This window comes from Kogia breviceps, chromosome 12, assembly GCF_026419965.1.
Source record: "Kogia breviceps isolate mKogBre1 chromosome 12, mKogBre1 haplotype 1, whole genome shotgun sequence".
Lineage (NCBI taxonomy): Eukaryota > Metazoa > Chordata > Mammalia > Artiodactyla > Physeteridae > Kogia > Kogia breviceps.
In genome coordinates, this window is record NC_081321.1 from 86647195 (window position 1) to 86667000 (window position 19806).

The 19806-nt window shown below is 36.5% G+C and overlaps 1 protein-coding gene across 1 annotated transcript in view; it reads right to left on the reverse strand.

Moving 5' to 3' along the window:
- SLC41A2 (solute carrier family 41 member 2) overlaps positions 1–19806 on the reverse strand; it is a 123649-nt gene that overhangs the window by 93082 nt on the left and 10761 nt on the right. Inside the window, exon 2 of the mRNA XM_067010015.1 lies at positions 6564–7290. Coding sequence (XP_066866116.1) covers positions 6564–7118 — 555 coding nt within the window. The 5' untranslated portion in view covers positions 7119–7290. The remainder of the gene's footprint in view (positions 1–6563; positions 7291–19806) is intronic.

Genomic DNA, 19806 nt, shown 5'->3' on the forward strand with positions numbered 1-19806 from the left:
TATTATGAATAAGGCTGCTGTAAACATTCACGTACAGGAGTTGTGTTAGCGTAAGTCTTCATTCTCTGGAATAAATGCCCAGGAATGCAATTCCTAGGTTGTATGATAGTTAATGTTTAGGTTTTATTTTTTTTAAAGAAACTATCGAAGTGTTTTCAGTGGCTGTGTCATTTTAAATTCCCAACAGCAATATATGAGTGATACCATTTCTCTACATGCTCAACAGCATTTAATACTACCACTATTTTTTATTATAATCATTCTGATAGGTACACAGTGATTTTTCATTGTGGTTTTCACTTGCGTTCCTCTAATGGCTAAAGATACTAAATATCTTTTCAAGTTTATTTGCCATCTGTACATATTCTTCTGTGAAACGTCTCTATGCTTTTTTTTTTCTTTTTTGCCAATTTTCTAACTGGGCTGTTTTTGTTAAAATGTTGAGTTTTTGAGAGTTCTTTATTCTAGCCTTTTGCCAGATGTGTGGTTTGCAAATAATTTTTCTCTCTGTAACTTGGCTTTTCATCCTTTCAACAAGGTCATTCACAGAACAAAATTTTTATTTGATAAAGTCCAATTTATCCATTTTTCATTTTATGGATCACACTTTTGGTGTCAAGTTTAAGTGTGTCTATCCCTCCACCAAATACCACAGTCTTGATTACTTGGTCATTTTAATAAGCTTGGAATCAAGTAGACTGATCCTTCCCACTTTGTTTTGATTTTTAAAAAGAAAATTCTATTTTCTATTTTCTAATTTCTATTTTCTTTCCCTTTGCGTATACATTTTAATATTATTTATTATATTAAAAAATCTTGTGGAGATTTTTAAAGTTCTGTTAAACATGTACAGTTTGGGGAGAAATGACATCTTTATTATGTTAAGTCTTCTAAGCCATGAATATGGCAAGTCTCTCCATTTATTTAGATCTTCCTTGATTACTTTCATCAGTGTTTTGTAGCTTTCAGCATACAAATCCTGTATGTGTTTTCTAAGATTTACATCTAGGTGTTTAATTTCAATGTCCACATACTCATTGCTAGAAATAAAATTTATTTTTTGTATGTATTGTGTATCCTGGGCCTTACTAAACTCATTTATCAGTTCTTGGAGGGATTTTTTTGTTTTTGTTTTTGTTTTGGTAGATTCCTTGGGATTTTCTAAGTAGACAATCATGTCATCTGCAAATAGAAACAGTTTTACTTCATCCTTTCCAATCTGTATGTCTTTTATTTCCTTTTCTTGACTTATTGCACTATGTTGAATAAAGGTAATGAGTGTGGACATCCTTGCCTTGTACCTGATCTTAGGGGAAAACCGCATTAGGTATTTCATCATTAAATTAAGTATAATGTTGAGGAAGTTGCACTCTATTACTATTTATTTGACTTTTTAAAATCATGAATGGGTGTTGAATTTTGTCAAATGCTTTTTCTGCATCATTTGACGTGGTCATGTGATTTTCTTCTTTAGCCTGTTAATATGGTGAATTATATTGATTTTCAAATAGTGAACAAGATTTGCATCCCTGGAATAAACCTCATTTTTCATGGTGTATAATTCATTTTATACGTTGCTAAATTCTATTTGCCAATGTTTGTTAAGGATTTTTTTGGTCTATATTCAGGAGAAATATTGGTCTGTAGGTTTTGGGGGCTTTTTTGGTTTGATTTTTGCATTGCCTTTGGTTTGGTATCTGGGTAATACCAGCTTCTTAAAATGAATTGGTAAGTGTTCCCTCCTCTTCTATTTTCCAGAAAAGCTTGTGTAGAATTAGTGTTAACTCTGCTTTAAACATTTGGTAGAATTTTCAGGTGAAACTAACTGTGTCTGAAGATTTCTTTTTGGGAGTTTTAAAAATTATGAATTCAATTTCCTTAATAAGTATAGAGCTCTTCAAATTATCCACTTCATTTTGGGTGGATTGTGGTAATTGTGTTTTTTGAGGAAGTGGCCCACTTTAAGTTGTAAAATTTATGTGTGCAGAGTTGTTTGTAGTACTTCTTTACTATCCTTTTGATGTCTACAGGATCTGTACTGATATCCCCTGTTTCATTCTGATTTTGGTAATTTATGTGTTCTCTCTTTTTTTTTCATTGTCAGTCTTGCTACAAATTGTCAGATTTATTGATCTTTTCAAAGAACCGGATGTTCGTTTCACTGACTTTTTTCTACTGTTTTCCTGCTTTCAATTTCATTGATTTTTGCTTTTATATTTATTATTTCCTTTCTTCTGCTTGCTTTCGGTATATTTTGCTCATTTTTTCTAAGCTTTACTGAGGTATAATTGACAAATAGAATTGTAATATATTTTAAGGGTACAGTATGATGACTTGATATACATATACATTATGAAAGGAATTCCACCAATAAGTTAATTAACATATCTATCACCTCACAGTTATTTTTTTTTTTTGGTGAGAATATTTAAGATCTACTCTCTTAGCAAATATCAAGTATACAATACAGTATTATCAACTACAGTCACCATGCTGTACATTAGATTCTCAGAGCATACTTACCTTGTAACTGAAAGTTTGTACCCTTTCACCAACTTCTCCCCATTTCCCTCACCCCCTCAGGCCCTGGCAACCACCATTCTACTCTCTGTTTTTATGAGTTTGACTTTTTTTTTTTAAGATTCCACATGTAAGTGATACCATGCAATATTTGTCTTTCTCTATCTGGCTTATTTCACTTAGCAGAATGCCCTCCAGGCTCCCCGCTGGGCCTTTGCTGATGTGGATGTGGGTGAGGCCACGGTTTTTTCTGTAGTGTTTGGCTAGAGTAGAATAGTTATTGTCTAAAACTGTTTTTGTCTTGCTAGGGTGCCCCTTTCCTAGTCCTTCAGCTACAAAGAGCAGGCTTTTGTTGGTTTGGTTTTGCTTTGTCTGCCCTTGTTGGCATTTCTTGGTTGCTGGCTTCTTTAGCTCTGAGTCTGGGATATATGAAGCAAAATAACTAGAACGAACCCAACTAAAAATGTGAAAGACCTGTGCTCAGAAACTGTAAAACATCAATGAGGGGAATTTAAAATGACCTAAATAAATGGAGGCTATTATTCCACGTACCTGTGTTGGAAGACTAAACAGTGTAGAGAATTCTCCCCCTTATTATATCTGAATCACAAGCACTACTACTTTTTTTGAAAACTGACAAGCTTTTATACTAAAACATACATAGAAATGCAAAGGGAAAAGAATAACCAAAGAACTCTTCAGGAAGAATAAAGAGAGAACATTCTCTACTAGATATCAAGATTTATAAACTAGAGTAATGATGATGGTGTGGCATTCACGACAAGAGACATAAATATACCAAAGGAACAGAATTGAGAGCCCAGAAGTTCACCTACACATAAATGGGCAAATATTTATAACAAATATTTTGGTTATATAACAGTGCAAAGACAATTGGAAATCCACGTGGAAAGGAAAAAATATAACCTCTACCTCACACTCTGTACAAAAACCGACTCCTGGTAGGGAATGATCTAAATGTAAAAGGCAAAACAAAGCTTCAAGGAGCTATTATAAGAGAATATCTTAATTCACAGGGTATGGAAAGATTTCTTAAACAGGAGACAAAAAGCACAGACCATAGAAAAGTAGGGAAAAGGGGACTGTATAAAAATTGAGAACTTCTGCTCATCCAAACACACAAATGAGAGAGTAAAAAAGCAAGCCACAGAGGGGAAAAATTTTTGTAATACATATAACTAAAAGGCTTATATCCAGCATATGCAAATAACTCCTATAAATCAATTAGACAAAGATAAATAGGAAATAGGAAAATGGGCAAAGAAACTTCACCAATGATATCCAAATGGTCAGTAAACATCATTAGTCATCAGGTAAATCCCAATTAAAACCTCAGTGAGATGCCACTCCACATATGCCAGAATTTCTAAAATTAAAAAGACTTCTGATACCTTGTATAAATAATAATATAGAGCACTGGACCTCTCATATACTGCTATATTAGTCTGTAAATTGGTACAACCACTTTGGAAAACCATTTGACAAATGCTACATTTAAATATCTGCATATTCTAAGACCTAGAGATTCCATTTCTACATATATACCCAAGAGAAATGCATGCACACGTACAGCAAGAGCCTGGAAACACCATTAGGCCCAATGTCCATCAACAGTAGAATGGATTAAAAAAATAGTAGAATGGATTGAAAAAAATAGAATGGATAAATTGTGATGTATTTATACACTGGATTACAACACAGCAATAAAAATAAATGAACAACAGTTCCCTAAAACTTACATGATGTTGACCAAAAAAACCCAATCATAAAAGAATATATACTCTGTATTTCCACTGGATAAATTTTGAAAAGAATTAAGTAAAACCAAGCAGTGGTGCTTAATAATACATGCTTATAAAGACAAAAACATTCTTATAAAAATCAGATTATTTAAAAAAATCAGATTATTGATTATCTTTGGTGATGGAGAAACAAAGGAAGCTATTGGAAGGGAGCACTAATGAAGACTAATGAAGTATAGGTAAGAGTCTATTTCTTGACCCAGGTGATGGTTATATGGTTGTTTGTGTCATGAAAATTCACTGAGCTGTATGTTTTTGTTTTTACTGAGCTGTTTGTTTTCACCCTGTATGTTTTAAATTTCACAATTTAAAAGTTTTTAAAACCTCATTCAAATGAAATCTTTCAAAATATTTACATTATGTCTTTATGATTTTTAACACTGAAGTTTAACACTATAAAGTCCTTAGGGCTAGCAGTATTAAAGTTCATAAAATCATAAAAGGAACTTTTCCCAATTACACACATGCTCTTCTCTCAAATAGCATCAAGAAATAAGTGAACATGCACCAGAGGAAGGTACATAATGAACTATGTAAATATTCTGCTTAACAATCTATACTGTAACATATTTTTCCTATAGATGTTATCATCCTATAGCTAAATTGTCGAGTGTTTCTTCAGAATAACTGGTATATGAAGAAAAAAAAAAGTCAACCCAAAACAGCATATGCATTTTAGCAGCTATGATACTATGGTAATAATTTGAAACAATTATATTTCAAGTGGACAGATAGGTTTGGTTTCCCTAGAGTATTATAGTCTATTCAAAAATTCAATATACTTAACACAGTTTATCTTTTCGTATCTTTTCTCCATCTGATGGTGGAAAAATTATGTTTCTATTTATGTGCGTTTTCCATTTAGATAAAAATGTTATCTGTTTAAAAGTGTCTTAGCGTCACAGATAACCTGAGGTTTCTTTTAGGGAGCAAACAATGAAAGACAAAGGCACATGAGGATAATGTTTCTAACCCTTCCCCAGAGCCAAGCTTTCTCTGACTGGTGAATGAAAACTGATAGTAACAGAATGCCACCTTTTAACAATTTACTAGTTTAGAAAGGTAATTATATAATAGGTAATTTTGTAATTTTATATAATACTACATTAAGAACTCCTACAAGTCAATAAGTAATGTACCCATTTTTTAAATGGATAAAAGATACAAAAAAGTATATAAGAAATATTCACAGAAAAGGTAAGAATGGCCAATAAACACATGAAAAGATGCTAAGACATTAATAATAATTAAAGAATGTTAATTAAAATATGATAACATTTTCCTATCAATTGGCAAAAATGAAAAAGATCAAGAATATCCAATGTTGATAAGGGTATGGATAGATAAAAGTACTTATATACTGATGGCAGAACTACAAATTGGTACAAACTTTTTGAAAGGCAATTTGACAATACCTATAAAAATTTTAAACACATACGGCTGCCCTAATACCCAGCAATCCCATTTTTAAAATCTATCCTATGAAAAAATTAGTATGAGTGTGTAAAGATAAATTTATAAGGATATTTGTTACAGCACCAGCATGGGAGAGTGAATAAGTAAATTTTGGTGTATATATACAATGGAAATATCAAGCACTCTTTTTAAAATGCTGAATATCTTTGTTACTAATTTGGAAAGATGTCCAAGATACATTAATAAGCAATGCAAATAAACTGCAGAAAAATATATACAGCATTTCATTTTTATTTTTGAAAAAAGACTGCACATATGCATGTATATAAGCATAGAAAAAAGTCTGCAAGTATATACAGCAAACTCTTAACAATGGTAACCTCTGGAGGGGAAGAGAGTTTTGGTTTGGAGATGAGGAATAGGAAAGACTTATCTTTTATTTAATCCTCTGCATTGTCTGAATTCATCTTAATGAGCATATATTAATTTTTATTTTTAAAATAAAGATGTATTTAAATATAATTTATTGAGTTATTCATATAGCTGATTTACCCAATTTGGGATTAGTTTACTATTTGATATTTTATGAAAAGTTACTTTATGGTCAGAATGAGACAGTTCTCTTAGAACTTCTAAAGGAAAACAAACAAAAAAACAGAAATAGCAGATTCTTCACCAAAGTCAGCATCAGTTCATTTTAACTAAGGGATAAATTAAATCTAAATATAATGTTTGAGATTAGTAACCAACACAAAGCACTTTAAACAACAAAGACAGTGAAGTTAAACAAAGATGAAAACCCACCTGGACTATATCCAAAACCATGCCAGCTGAGACTGTTCCAAAGCCAGCTAACAAAAATGGCACAAGTATTTGCAGTGCCATGACACCACTGGACTCCTTTGGTATTTTCTGGTTTGCTTCCACAATGACATCTTCATCACCGTCTCTAGATACATCTTCATCTTGTAACATGGCCGTAGTTTCTGAAGCCTCCCTTCCATCACAATAATTGTAGTTGGCGTAGTCATCATACTTTGGGCTACAGCTTGATGGCGTGTGCCCACTGTTGCCATGAAAAGATGGCTCTGAGAAACTGTGATATTCCATGTGTTGTTCAGATCTATTACTAAAAGTTTGTGCTGCAGTTGATAACCCATCTTGCCAAATGCTGTTTCCTTTTTTGTGCCTGTCTTCCTGGTTTTTCTGGTAAATTACCGGAACCATACTCAACAGTAAGTTTAAAAACTTATCAGATTGAATTGTATTTAAACTTAAAGTCCAGTCCACAAAACCTCCTCCACTACTTGGACCACCACTTGTTCTGTTAGTAACAGATCTTCCTTTACTATTAGTCATATTGTCATTGCAAAAGACCCAGTATGCCTTAGATCTCAAGCTTCATGAACCATATAGCAGATGAATCAGAAACACAGGAATGCTTGTTTAAATTAAGATGTTGACTTCATTGTGTAGAAAACAACGTTTCCACTAATAGAAGATGTTTCGAAGTTCCACAGAGGGATTGGATCTGGAAAAATAAAGTAAAATAATTTTTAAAAGTCAGATTAACTATCTTGATACTTCATAATTAAAGGTATAAAATAACACATGTTCTTAAACCAACCCTAATGTACTGACATTATACCCTTTGGGCTTAACACATAACTGCTTTGTACACAGAAATGTAGTATACAGCCTTTTTGTGTGCTCTATCTTGGTAAAAATGTTTATCTTTGCATACTTTATGTAATTAATACCCATGTAAAGTCTTCAAATATCTCTGAAATTCTACAATAGACAAAGTTATTAAATAAAGTAATGGCTTCCATTACTTATATTGAGGTCTCAGAATCAAATTGCTACAACCCTTTACATATGCAGGCACAACAAAGGTAAAGTATATGACATTATATTTTAAACATATTAAATAATCCGTGTTACTTTATTTACAATTTAATATACATTTTGTTATTAAAATATGAAGAAACGATGATAATGTTTGCCATGAAATTATTTGATAAATATCCTAAATAGTGTACATGGCATTTACTTCACGTGTAAAATTAGGCTGATGTCATATTTGTAGTCTCTGACATACAAAAAGTTCATTATAGTTGATTTAGGAATATAATACCTCTGTTACCTAAGAAATAACCAAAATGAAAAGGGATTACAAATATTCACTTAATCCTATTTTGCAAGCCAACCAAAAGAAAGCTTGAAATGCACTTATCACTTAATGCCCTTCTCAAAGTCAGCTCTGACCCTTAATCCCAGCGTACGCTCCTGATTGGCTGGTTACGGACAAGATTCTCTCTAAAGATCCTGAACTAAAGACACAGACACATTGTGTAAGCTGGTTTGAGAATGACAGGCACTGAAGTTGTGAGGTCATACATCACCTGCCCAGGTAGAAAGTCTGACTCTTGGGACAGCTGCCAGCACAGGTATGAAGGTTTTCAGTTATTAGGGTGGGTCTAAGGCCTCAGGTGTTTCTCAGGAACGCCCAGCCCTGTCTTACATCAGAGCCAACAAATTAGCTCTGATTTGATAAGGGACAGATGGCCCACTGCCTAACTGGACTGCCCACCCACCAAGCTAGGCTAAGAATTGTTGCTACTATACTGCTGCTTTTAATGAAAACCATTCTATTCTTCAATATTTGTTTTCAATTTCTTAGAATATTGATCTCCTCTCCTTGGACAGGAAGATCAATAACAAGGAATGGAAAAGGGAAAAAGAAAAAGGGGCTATGTTAGGGACAAGTGGATGCTAGGATCTGGTTCATCTATTTCATCATCCACTCACTTTCCTTTCTTCCCTCTCGTGATTATGGAGGGGTCTGGGAATTCCTGCTGGGGAATATTCTTAAAATATAGATTCTAGGAGTCTGGACCTACTGACTCAGAATATGTTTGAGGCATATAAACCTTTTTTTTTTTTTTTAAGCTCCCCAAGTGATTACAGTACAGACATCCTGTGGACCTGCAGAGAATCCAATGAGATTAAGTACTAGCTGCCATTTTTGCCACCTGCAGGCTATCAGTATGCAGACAAAGTCAGTGTTTAAAGAAAATCAAAGGAATGGAAACAATGTCCAGAGTGAAGCAAAGAACCCAAGCAGTCCACAAAGAGGAAGAGAGCCATAACAGCTGCCTGAGAACTTTCCATGTAAGAAGGGCTCAGCTGTATGACTGGAACTTATGAGATTCCCAGCAGCCTTACATGAGTCAGATTGAGTGGGTTTCTGTTCCTTCAACCAATTCACCTCTTTTTAAGTAGTGAGCATTTCACTGCCCCAAGGAGATCTCTAATCAAACAAAAAACAGAACAAACCTCAAAGAGATAAAGCTTTAAGGCAAGTCTATTCTACTGAAGGGCCAGTGATGGATATAGGCAATTTATTCTTCCTCTTGAAGCAGAATTATAAGGATAATCAAAATGGAAATGCAGAGAAATGTAGATAAACAATAAAGAAAGATGACAGTATGTATATCACCATTCAGTCACCATTCAGCTCAAAAAGCATGCTCAGGAAAACTGACCAGCTAACACTAAATAGGAAAATGGAGTGAGGAGAAGGTTAAAAAAAGAGGAATTTCCCATAACAAGTAATCTCTCTTAGAGTATTTGCAGGACATGGTTAAGCACATGGTCTGCACTGAGTTGGCCAGCAGGATCCAGATGCAAAGACACATCCAGCTCTTACTTTTGCCCCTAGTATTCTTTCTTTAGAAGGTTAGATGGAGAGGTGGATACTCTGTACACAGGGCCACTGTGTACAGAGACCAGATAGAGCCTTTGGGTAAATTTAAAACAGTGTCTCTTGGAAAAAGTAAGCCACAGGAGTGGGGTCTCCAGCTGGATTTCAGCACCCCTCCGTCCCCTCAGCCAAGCACCTTCAGGCACTGCAGGATCTGCTCAACCTTATAAAACAAGACTGGGCAGTTGGGTGAAATGGTAAACTACGCTTAAAGGGCATAAAACAAACAAACAAAAAACCCACATTTTTATTGTTGTTTCCTCAGCATCTTTCCCCAATTTTTCAGCTTATGGTATTTCCAGCTCCCACGTAAAACCACACTTGCCCTGTTCCATGAGATTCTGGTAGGCCTAGTGACACAGTCTCCTCCCCTCCAGACCACATAATGACAAGTGCCTGGAGCAGGCCTGAGTCCTACCTTGGAATTTCACATATTTGTTGGCTTATTATTTTCTGAATGGCTATTAGATCCTGGGGTTGCCCCATTAACAAAAGAGGCACTATTCTTGCTTCAAGGATTTTTCCTTGTAGTGGGGAGGAACAACAATCAGGTGAGCAAATAAATAAATGAGATAATTTGTGATAAAGGCAGTGAAGGAAACAGTTGATAGAGCAAAAAGTGAATGACTTACAGGGCTACTTCAGAGGGGAAGGCCTCTGGAAGGGTATTTTCTCACTTCCTTTTGGAATGAAATAATTCTGAAGCTGTCACTCTGTCTTCCTCCTCAAAAAGCTCCCTCTAGGGCTTCCCTGGTGGCGCAGTGGTTGAGAGTCCACCTGCCGATGCAGGGGACACGGGTTCGTGCCCCGGTCTCGGAAGATCCCACATGCCGCGGAGCGGCTGGGCCCGTGAGCCATGGCCGCTGAGCCTGCGCGTCCGGAGCCTGTGCTCTGAGCCTGCGCGTCCGGAGCCTGTGCTCCGCAACGGGAGAGGCCACAACAGTGAGAGGCCCGCGTACCGCAAAGGAAAAAAAAAAAAAAAAAAGCTCCCTCTGAAGTGCTAGGAATTACCTTGCTACCACTGCATGCCACGGACCACCTACCACCATCTTGCACTGAGGAAAATGTGTTTATTTTTATTTATCCTTCATTTTATCCAGTTAATGAGTGATCAGTTATTCTAATGCTTGCATATTGACAAGGTCTATTATCTCCCTTAAAGACTCCTTAAATTTTCTTGCTTTAAAGAAATCACTTAGCAACTCATTGAATAATGGTTACAATCAAAATACTTTGTGGTTGATTTAAAATAGGTAATGTACACATGTGCCACTAAATAAAAAGTTGGTTGGGTTGCTCTTTATTGTTATTCATCCATGAATGAGTAAAAACAACTACAAATTTTAAAAATAAGTGAATAGAACTGGGCAAAGTTTCCCCTGGTTTTAGGTGCTTTAAATTAAAGAATAGCAGTGGAGATATTTATGGGTTACTCTTTAGCTACCTAATAGGTTATTTTAATCTAGTACCAACATAGCCGAAAATAAAGTGTCTGTAAAAGTTTAGGTTAGTTTAGGTTTAAATTCTCAATTCTCTTCGTAAGTTATAAAGCAAGCAATCTCTAGGAAAAAGGAATCCACTACTTTATTTGCTAATGGCCAATGTTTGCACAAAACAGAAGTTTCCAAAAAAAAAAAGCATCTGCAGCAGGTAAAACAAGTACAGTGATTAACACTGTGGCTTGGGTTTGTTTGTTTTTTCCAAATTGCTACATGAAAAAAAAGTATTATCTATAGTGCTCATGTAATGTCAATAAAAATATCAGGTATGATTCAAAAACCCTAGATTGAGTGGCTATATCAGATGCTGTTATGTAGCAATTTTGTTCCAAAGATTCTTTAGGTGTTATGTGGAGCCAACACAGGGGCAAGTCTATTTGAGTGCCTTAAACCCTTGTTACTCAAAGTATGGTCCACGGTGCAGCAGCGCTGGTATCACCTGGGTGGTTATGAGCAATGAAGGATCTCAGCTCCCAAGCATAACCCAACCTACTGAATCACAACCTGTGCTTTTAATAGCATCTCCAAGTGATTTATGTACACATGGAAGTTTGAGAAGCACTTCCCTGAACATTAAAAAAAGAATCTGATTTACACCCGTTAGACTAAAAATTAGATGTTGTCAGACTTTCAAATGTGAACAAAGACATGAGAACTGGTAACACATACAACACCACTAGTGCAGATGTAAACTGTAAAACCATGTTGGAAAACAATTTGGTATTATCTGCTAAAACTGAAGAGGCATATGCCCCACATTCCAGCAATTCCACACCTAAGTACATACCCTGAAGCAACTCTTGCTTTGTACACCAGGAAACACATAAAAGAATATCCTTAGCAATATTTTCACACTAGCAAAAAAACAGAAGGAATGAACTCAAGAAAAAAGATAAATGGCGGAGAGTCACATAATGGAATATAGGAAGAAGGGGACGATAAGCAAGCACAAATTTCAAGAGAATGGTTACATTTGGGGAAGAGTACAAAAGCACACAGGGAACTCCAAAAGTAGTGGTTATATTTTTTAAGCTTGGTAGTGATACGTGTTTATTATGGTTCGTTAACATTTTCATTACATCACATGAGTGCTTCAATCACATGAGTGATATTGTGACAGATTTTCTTACTCCCATTCATTGCTCCCCTCCTATAAGAGGATTGTTTTCTCCACCTGTTGCCATGTCACCTGCAGGGACTATGGGAGGGTTATCCTGCCTCACATCCACTGACATCAAGTTTGGGCATCTGACTCATGATGGCAGCAACACCTACAAACAGAAATAGTTCAGCTATGGCTTCTTTTCCATCTGACATGGGAATGACATGTCCTAGGTAAGTGCTGCTTCTTCAGACTGGGTCCTGGGACAAAGATAACACACAGAGCTGCAGCAACCTACAAGCAACATGCAACACGAGAGAGAAAGAAAGCTTTGCTGATGAAAGCCACTGAGAGTTTGGAATTGTTTACCACCACAGCATGATCTAACAAAACCTAACCAAAAAAGTAAATATTTTAAAGAAGAATCTGACCCACAGATTCCCATCCAGTTTAGTTTAAGAGAATCTCTCTGATATATGAGCACATAAGGATTCCGTCTACGGTTAAAGAGTTTGAAAACAGTGTTTTCCAAACATTTAGATCTCATTAACCGAATTTCCCCCCAAATTTTACCAATTTAAAAATGATCTTTCCTTTAAAAATAAAAATGCAGAAAGGACAAAATCTTGGATTAAAAGCCTTTCCATGGAGCACATTTAGATTTATCAAGAACTCACTTTATGCTCCCTGTGAAAGCTTTGTCATGGGCCAGCATTAATCTATAGAGCTGTGTCAGGGAACCACTGACTTAAAGGAAAACAAACTAATACAAAACAATTCTGATGAATTCAACTGTAGTTACAAAAACAAAAAAACATTAATGCTAAAATTGCTTGATTTTAGAAGAAAAAGAATTGTATTGTTACGTGTGTTGATTTACTAAATCAGTATCTCGGAGAAAATCTGCCTATCGTGCTGGAAGAGGCATTCTGTTCCATTGCAAAGGTTAAATAATACACTTGAAAAATTCATCAGAGCTGTGAGTTAGCAGGCCTAAATCACGCCTCATTACTAAGAGAGGCAATAAATGGAAGTTTAACACTTTGTCATCTTCCCATAACAACAACAAAAAGATTATCGCATTTAGTCAAAAATCTCAAAACTTGCTGGGGGGGGGTATTTTACATTTGTATAAGCACACATAAAACCACAGCACTATCACACACACACACACACACACACATAGAAAATAACCTAGAAGTCAAGCCAGCTTATGGTTACTGTGTATTCTTAGTTTCACCACACAGCAAGTGTTCATTCTGCTTTTTAAAATATTTATTTATTTATTTTTGGCTGCATTGGGTCTTCTTTGCTGCGCACAGGCTTTCTCTAGTTGCGGCAAGTGGGGGCTACTCTTTATGGCGGTGCGCAGGCCTCTCATTGCGGTGACTTCTCTTGTGGAACATGGGCTCTAGGCGTGCGGGCTTCAGTAGTTGTGGCACACAGGCTCAGTGGTTGTGGCTCGCGGCCTCTAGGGTGCAGGCTCAGTAGTTGTGGCGCACGGGCTTAGTTGCTCCCTGGCATGTGGGATCTTCCCGGCCCAGGGCTCGAACCCGTGTCCCCTGCATTGGCAGGTGGATTCTTAACCGCTGCGCCACCAGGGAAGTCCCCATTCTGCTTCTTTCATTTCCTCTGAATATATGTCTTCTGTTTCTGTTTGTTAGGAAGATGTATGTAGTCACCAAACAGGATGTGTTATGTGGTCAGTTAAATCAGATTTCAGAGAGGTCATGCCAGCCAAAAGTAGCTAGACCTTAGCTGATATTGCACAAATTATTTTCTTGTTTTAGAAACAATTCTGGTACATTCTTTTGAATAATATCCAGTAAGTACTTAATTGTTTAACTGAATAGCAGGTTCACACAGAAGGATTATGTCTGTTTAATTTGCTTTTTACAGCACCCAAACCGCAGGCTGCCTTTACGGCCGCTCAGTTTTCTTCCACTACATTCATTTAAAGACTGAAACTTGTGTAAACATAAATCTTCACTGATTTCAATGATTAGCTCTTTCCATTTACACAAAATCTATTTAAAAAAGTCTCAGTGGCCTTTTCTATTTCAGTTTCACATCGGAACTCCTCAGCTTCCCCATTCCTCATCCCAAACTCCCTTTTCCTGAAGAACTGACCAACAAATCACTCTTCTCGGCACATATCCCAAACAGCTCTTAACTCATCACCCCTTTGGTTTTCCCATGTCCACTCTGACGCCACGTTCTGCTGTCCTGCCATGACCTCACTGACAAATGCTTCTCCCTTAAGAATGCATCAGGGGCTTCCCTGGTGGCGCAGTGGTTGAGAGTCCGCCTGCCGATGCAGGGGACACGGGTTCGTGCCCCAGTCTGGGAAGATCCCACGTGCCGCAGAGCGGCTGGGCCCGTGAGCCGTGGCCGCTGAGCCTGCGCGTCCGGAGCCTGTGCTCTGCAAGGGAGAGCCCACAACAGTGAGAGGCCCGCGTACCACAAAAAAAAAAAAAAAAAAAAAAAGAATGCATCAGAACCATGAGGTCGCCCTAGTCCCATTCATGGGGATCACAGACCTTGACTGTGAACTCTGTGAACTCTTGAGTGTGAACTCACACTGAAGAACTCTCTTCCCCATATGAGATAGTCCTACAGCTATGACTAAAACCATTTCTCATTTTTAACCCTTTGATTTCACTATTCTCCATGGGGCTGCCTACATTGTTTATTTTGCCTAATTGTTGCATACTGACGGGGTGCCTTCTACTAGATTTCCTAAATCAGTTAAATTACTACCTCCTACTCTTCTCTAAGCTTCCTCTATTCAATCAAATTTCCTTTATTCAGCTTTCCCACCTCTCTACTCTCTACCAAATTTTTCCTAACGTCCGAAAACTTTCACCTCATTCAAAAGGTCACAATAAAAGTTTACCACCTCAAAGAAATCTATCCAAATTAATGCAGGGTTAAGGGTACAGAGAGGAAAAAAACAGTCAAAATTAAATGCCCAAAACAGTTAGCAATCTTCCTCAGGTACAGTTAAAAAAAATTGTTTTTTAATGAAAGGTGTCCATTTGGTCTCCCACAGCCAGTTCTTACACGGCAAAGATGCCATCTTGTGTCTCCAATGATATTTGATATATAACTTGACCCTCAAAAGTTAAAAATCAATATGGCACTATAAAAGAAATCTCCAGAATTCCAAATGTACTACTGCTGCTTGCCAGAGGTATAATTCGATATCCAGTTAAGAATGTATAACTAGAAAAAAAAATGTATGGACCTCTTTTGCTCATTTCCTGTAGTTAACTAAGGAAAAGGAACTATCCCAAGGCAACAATTCTAAAGAATGAAGATGAGTCCAGTCAGTAACTATTCTGCAAACTCCATATGCTGTTAAGTCTCAAACTGGTCCAAACAACAGCTGAGTTATAGCAATACACATACTACAATTTTTATCATTGTTCAGGTCATTTAAAAGTACTTGGAAGGGAATTAATTCCCAGGCAGCCCAGTGGTTACAGCTCCGTACTTCCAATGCAGGTGGCACGGGTTTGATTCCGGGTCTGATTCCTGGTCGGGGAACTAAGATCCCACATGCTGTGAGGCGGCCAAAAAAAGTACCTGGAAACTGAAATATAAAAACTGCTACCTCACAAATACTGTCCTCCCCGATTAAAAGGCTCACCTCTAAAGTGGAATCAACATATCTCCCCGCCCAGCCCCCGCACCTCGCCTTCTTTTGCTCCGGTTGAAATGCATAGAATTAGCTCCTAGAAAAAAAAAAAATGCTGACTTTTTGGCTTAAACTGGAAACTGTCTAATTAAACCGAATTCAAGCACTCACACAGGTTTCATTTAGGTAACAGGTAGTGATGTCAAGCTTTCTTGATTTGGTAGTCCTGATACTCTCTAACAAACACAGAAGCTTGAGAAATCATGGGCATGATTCAGCTCCTGATATCCCAAAGCTAACGGACTCCATAAAACAATCACTCATTTCTAAGACTGCCCACTGATAGAAAAGAGTAACATCATAAAATTTATCAATCCTAAAGTTTCTATAGGCCTAAAAGACAGCCAAACATTTGTAAAGAATTTGTTTGAGCCCAGAGAAAGAATCAGTGGGTATAATAAATCTTTGGTATAATAAATCCTCAATACATATCAAATAATGTTCCAAAGGAAACCAGAACCAGACAACTGATTTGTTTTCAGAATCACAACCCTTAACCCCACTTAAAAAAATAATTTTTTAAAAAGAATGCTTTATTTGGAAGAAGGATACACAGAAGACAAGCCAAGGAATCAACAAAAACAAAATCCACGGTTGAACCATTTCTGCTTATTGAGAAAATGTTGACAGAATAAATATAGTGTGTGTCCAAAGAACTAAGTGTATTGCATAAACAAAGTACAGTTCATTCTACCAAGTGCACTGCCTGGCACTTGGTAGAATGAACTTTGATTATATTTATCCCCTATCAAATCAACTGAAAAGTGAAAAAAAAACCACATTTAACTAGATTCTGATTAGATTAATAGCAATACAGTTTTATAATACACGTAGTAAACAATGACCAGAAATATCACTTAGTACTACTGTTTGAAACAACTCAGTGAATAGTTGGTAGCAAAGGAGCTAAATCAGAGAACTCTGTTTTGAAGCTGAGAAACTGCTTTTAAACAACAAAAAAGTATATTTCTCCCATTTTAAAACATTTCTTACACTTAATCTTTTTCAAAAAAACTACTTAACCACTCTCTTGCAATTAACTTGCAACTGACATTCCTTAATTTCCTGCAAACTACTGCTGAGAACATCACCACCTTATCAATCACCCTAGATAAAGTCACATGAAACTTTACTTAGAAATTATAGCTATAGAAAACCTTGCTACTGAAAACTGGTATTTTTCTTTTTCTTTAATGAAGATTGAGCCACCCTTTTATTTTACTTCAGCAACAAGGAAACTTACAACTACATCTGAAACTCACATCTATGATCAATTTATTCACCTTAATGTTACACTCCTAGTTTTATTTTCTCTGGTACTAGTTTCATAACTTTTTAAAAACCCAGTATTTCTTGTAATTGTTATTGTTTATAAAGTGACTCAACACCTTTGTGTAAAAGGTAATGTACATGAGAATAAAACATAAATAATACATTTCCTTACTGGTTTTCCCTGGCACTTATAAATCTGAAATACCTAAATTTAGAGACTAGGTAACTGGAGTTCAGCATTTCAAATGAAGAAAAATTATTATTCAGAACTCACCAAAAAGTATACTTTCATACTTTTAGCCTTAATATATCCTTATACTCTTTAAGAGAATTCCGTTTTTAAAACGCGAACACACTTCTAGGGCCAACTTAAAATATACACTTTATTCTTCGTATAATTAAAGTGAAAACTGAGTATAAAAATCTTCCAGAATTGTAAAGTGCAGAATGGATAACCATGTGTCAAAGTAAAAATCTTCCTTCTAAGAAAAGGAAAAGGGAAAAATGATTTGCCACGTGTAAGGTTAACATTTTTCTTCTACATTTGAAGACCAAGAGTGCCCCATAATTTTCATGGTGAAAATTCCAAATATTCCCCATTCCAAATATTTACTCAGAGCCATTCTACCCCTCCAGGGGCCCTTCTCCCTCCCCTATCCCTGAGGTGAAGCAGCACGCTACACCCTGCTGAGCAGGCCACATAGAATTACACTACCTTCTCCTAGGTGATGAAACAGGACAGCTCCCAAACTGAGTGAGGTCTTCCTCAGGTGGTGGCCTACCATCACCTTCCCTCTCTGGGACACCTTCACAATGGCACCACCCAGGGAGATGACACCGACCTTCCCTGTTCCCAAACTGCACTTTCCCTCAATACTGCTCCCTGGTACACAGAGCTGTGAAGGCAGGCCAAGTGCACAAACTCACAGCAAGAGGCTCTATTAGATTAGATGAAGCACAGGTACACAGTGTTACGTTACTCAACTATTTTGGCATCAAACTGAAATAATGATCTAACTCTTTCAGTATCTTTACTCTCTGCAATCAAAGTCTCTCCTCTACCCTTTGGTCAGAGCTGCGTACTTTTTAATTCAAATACCAGTTTAAAAAAAAAATAAAAATGGAGCCCAAGGGCTCTAAGTCCAACTTGAAGTTCCAACTAAAAGTACCCTCAAAGCCACCCCAAAACAACTTAGTTGCCACATACTGGCCTTTGCTCATAAAAATATCCTGACTACCTTTCTTTCCCAGCTCATTTGGAAATGGTGCTTCTAACATCCACTGGCATAGAGATCTCTTCTATCGTTTTTCTATTTTTCACAGAAGCGATATGTGTTCAATGCAAAATAAACAAATAAATAAAGGCCAAGGACAAACAAAGTTGTTTATTCTGGAAATCCACCATCCAGAGATAATCATTGATGACGTATTAGTGCATATGATAACTTTATTGCTGATATATTTTTTTCTAAATCTATGTTTAAAACAAAAATTGGTTCATATTACACACAGTTTGGCATCCTGCTTTTTGCATTTCCTAAAATATCAGAAAAGAGTGTCTTATCAGTATCCTACAAAGTTATTTTTAATGGCTACTTAAAATTTCCTCTTTCTAAAACTCCCAGGGGCTCTAAAATTTCTTCTTTCCTACTTCTCCCCCTCCACAGTTTCCCAGTTTCCCAGGAACACATCTAAAAGGCAACATTCACTCAATTAATACATCCTAAACACTTCCAGAAAACTAACATTCTGCTGTATTCACAGCAATGATTTCATTTATATTTTATATTGTTAGATGATCATGAATAAATAACTGCATCTGTGCCACCAAGTTCCAAGGCAGGGCCAGGCTGCCATCAAGTCTACAGTGTGTCTCCCCCATGAGCCATGACATATAATTCAAAATGATAACTCCAAACAAAATAAGAGTCACAACAAGGTACAACTTTTCCTGGAAAGACTATTTCATTGTTTCTTTAAAAGTCACAAAACATTAACAGATGGCCAACAGGCACAGGAAAAGATGTTCAACAACATATTAGAGAAATGCAAATCAAAACCACAATGAGGTATCGTTTCACACTGGTCAGAACGGCCATCACCAAAAAGTCTACAAATAATAAAGGCTGGAGAGGGTGTGGAGAAAAGGGAGTGTTTTTTTTTTGTGGGAATGTAAATTGGTGCAGCCACTGTGGAAAACACTATGGAGGTTTCTTTAAAAAACTAAAAACAGAACCACCATATGACCCAGCAATACCACTCCTGAGCATATATCCAGAAAATACGAAAACTCTAGTTCACCTCAGTGCTCACAGCAGCACTATTTACAAGAGCCAAGACATGGAAACAACCTAAATGTCCACTGACAGATGAATGGATAAAAAAGTGGTATATATATACAATGGAATATTACTCAGCCATAAAAACAAATGAAATATTGTCATTTGCAGCAACATGGACGGACCTAGAGATTATCAAACTGAGTGAAGTAAATCAGACAGAGAAAGACAAATATTATATGACTCATACGTGGAATCTTAAAAAATAATACAAATGAATCTATATACAAAATAGAAAAAAAAAAAAAAAAAAAAAAAAAAAAAAAAAAAATAGAAACAGACTCACAGACATAGAAAACAGACTTATGGTTACCAAAGGGCAAAGGGAGGGAGGGGGAGGGATAAATTAGAAGTATGGGATTAACAGAT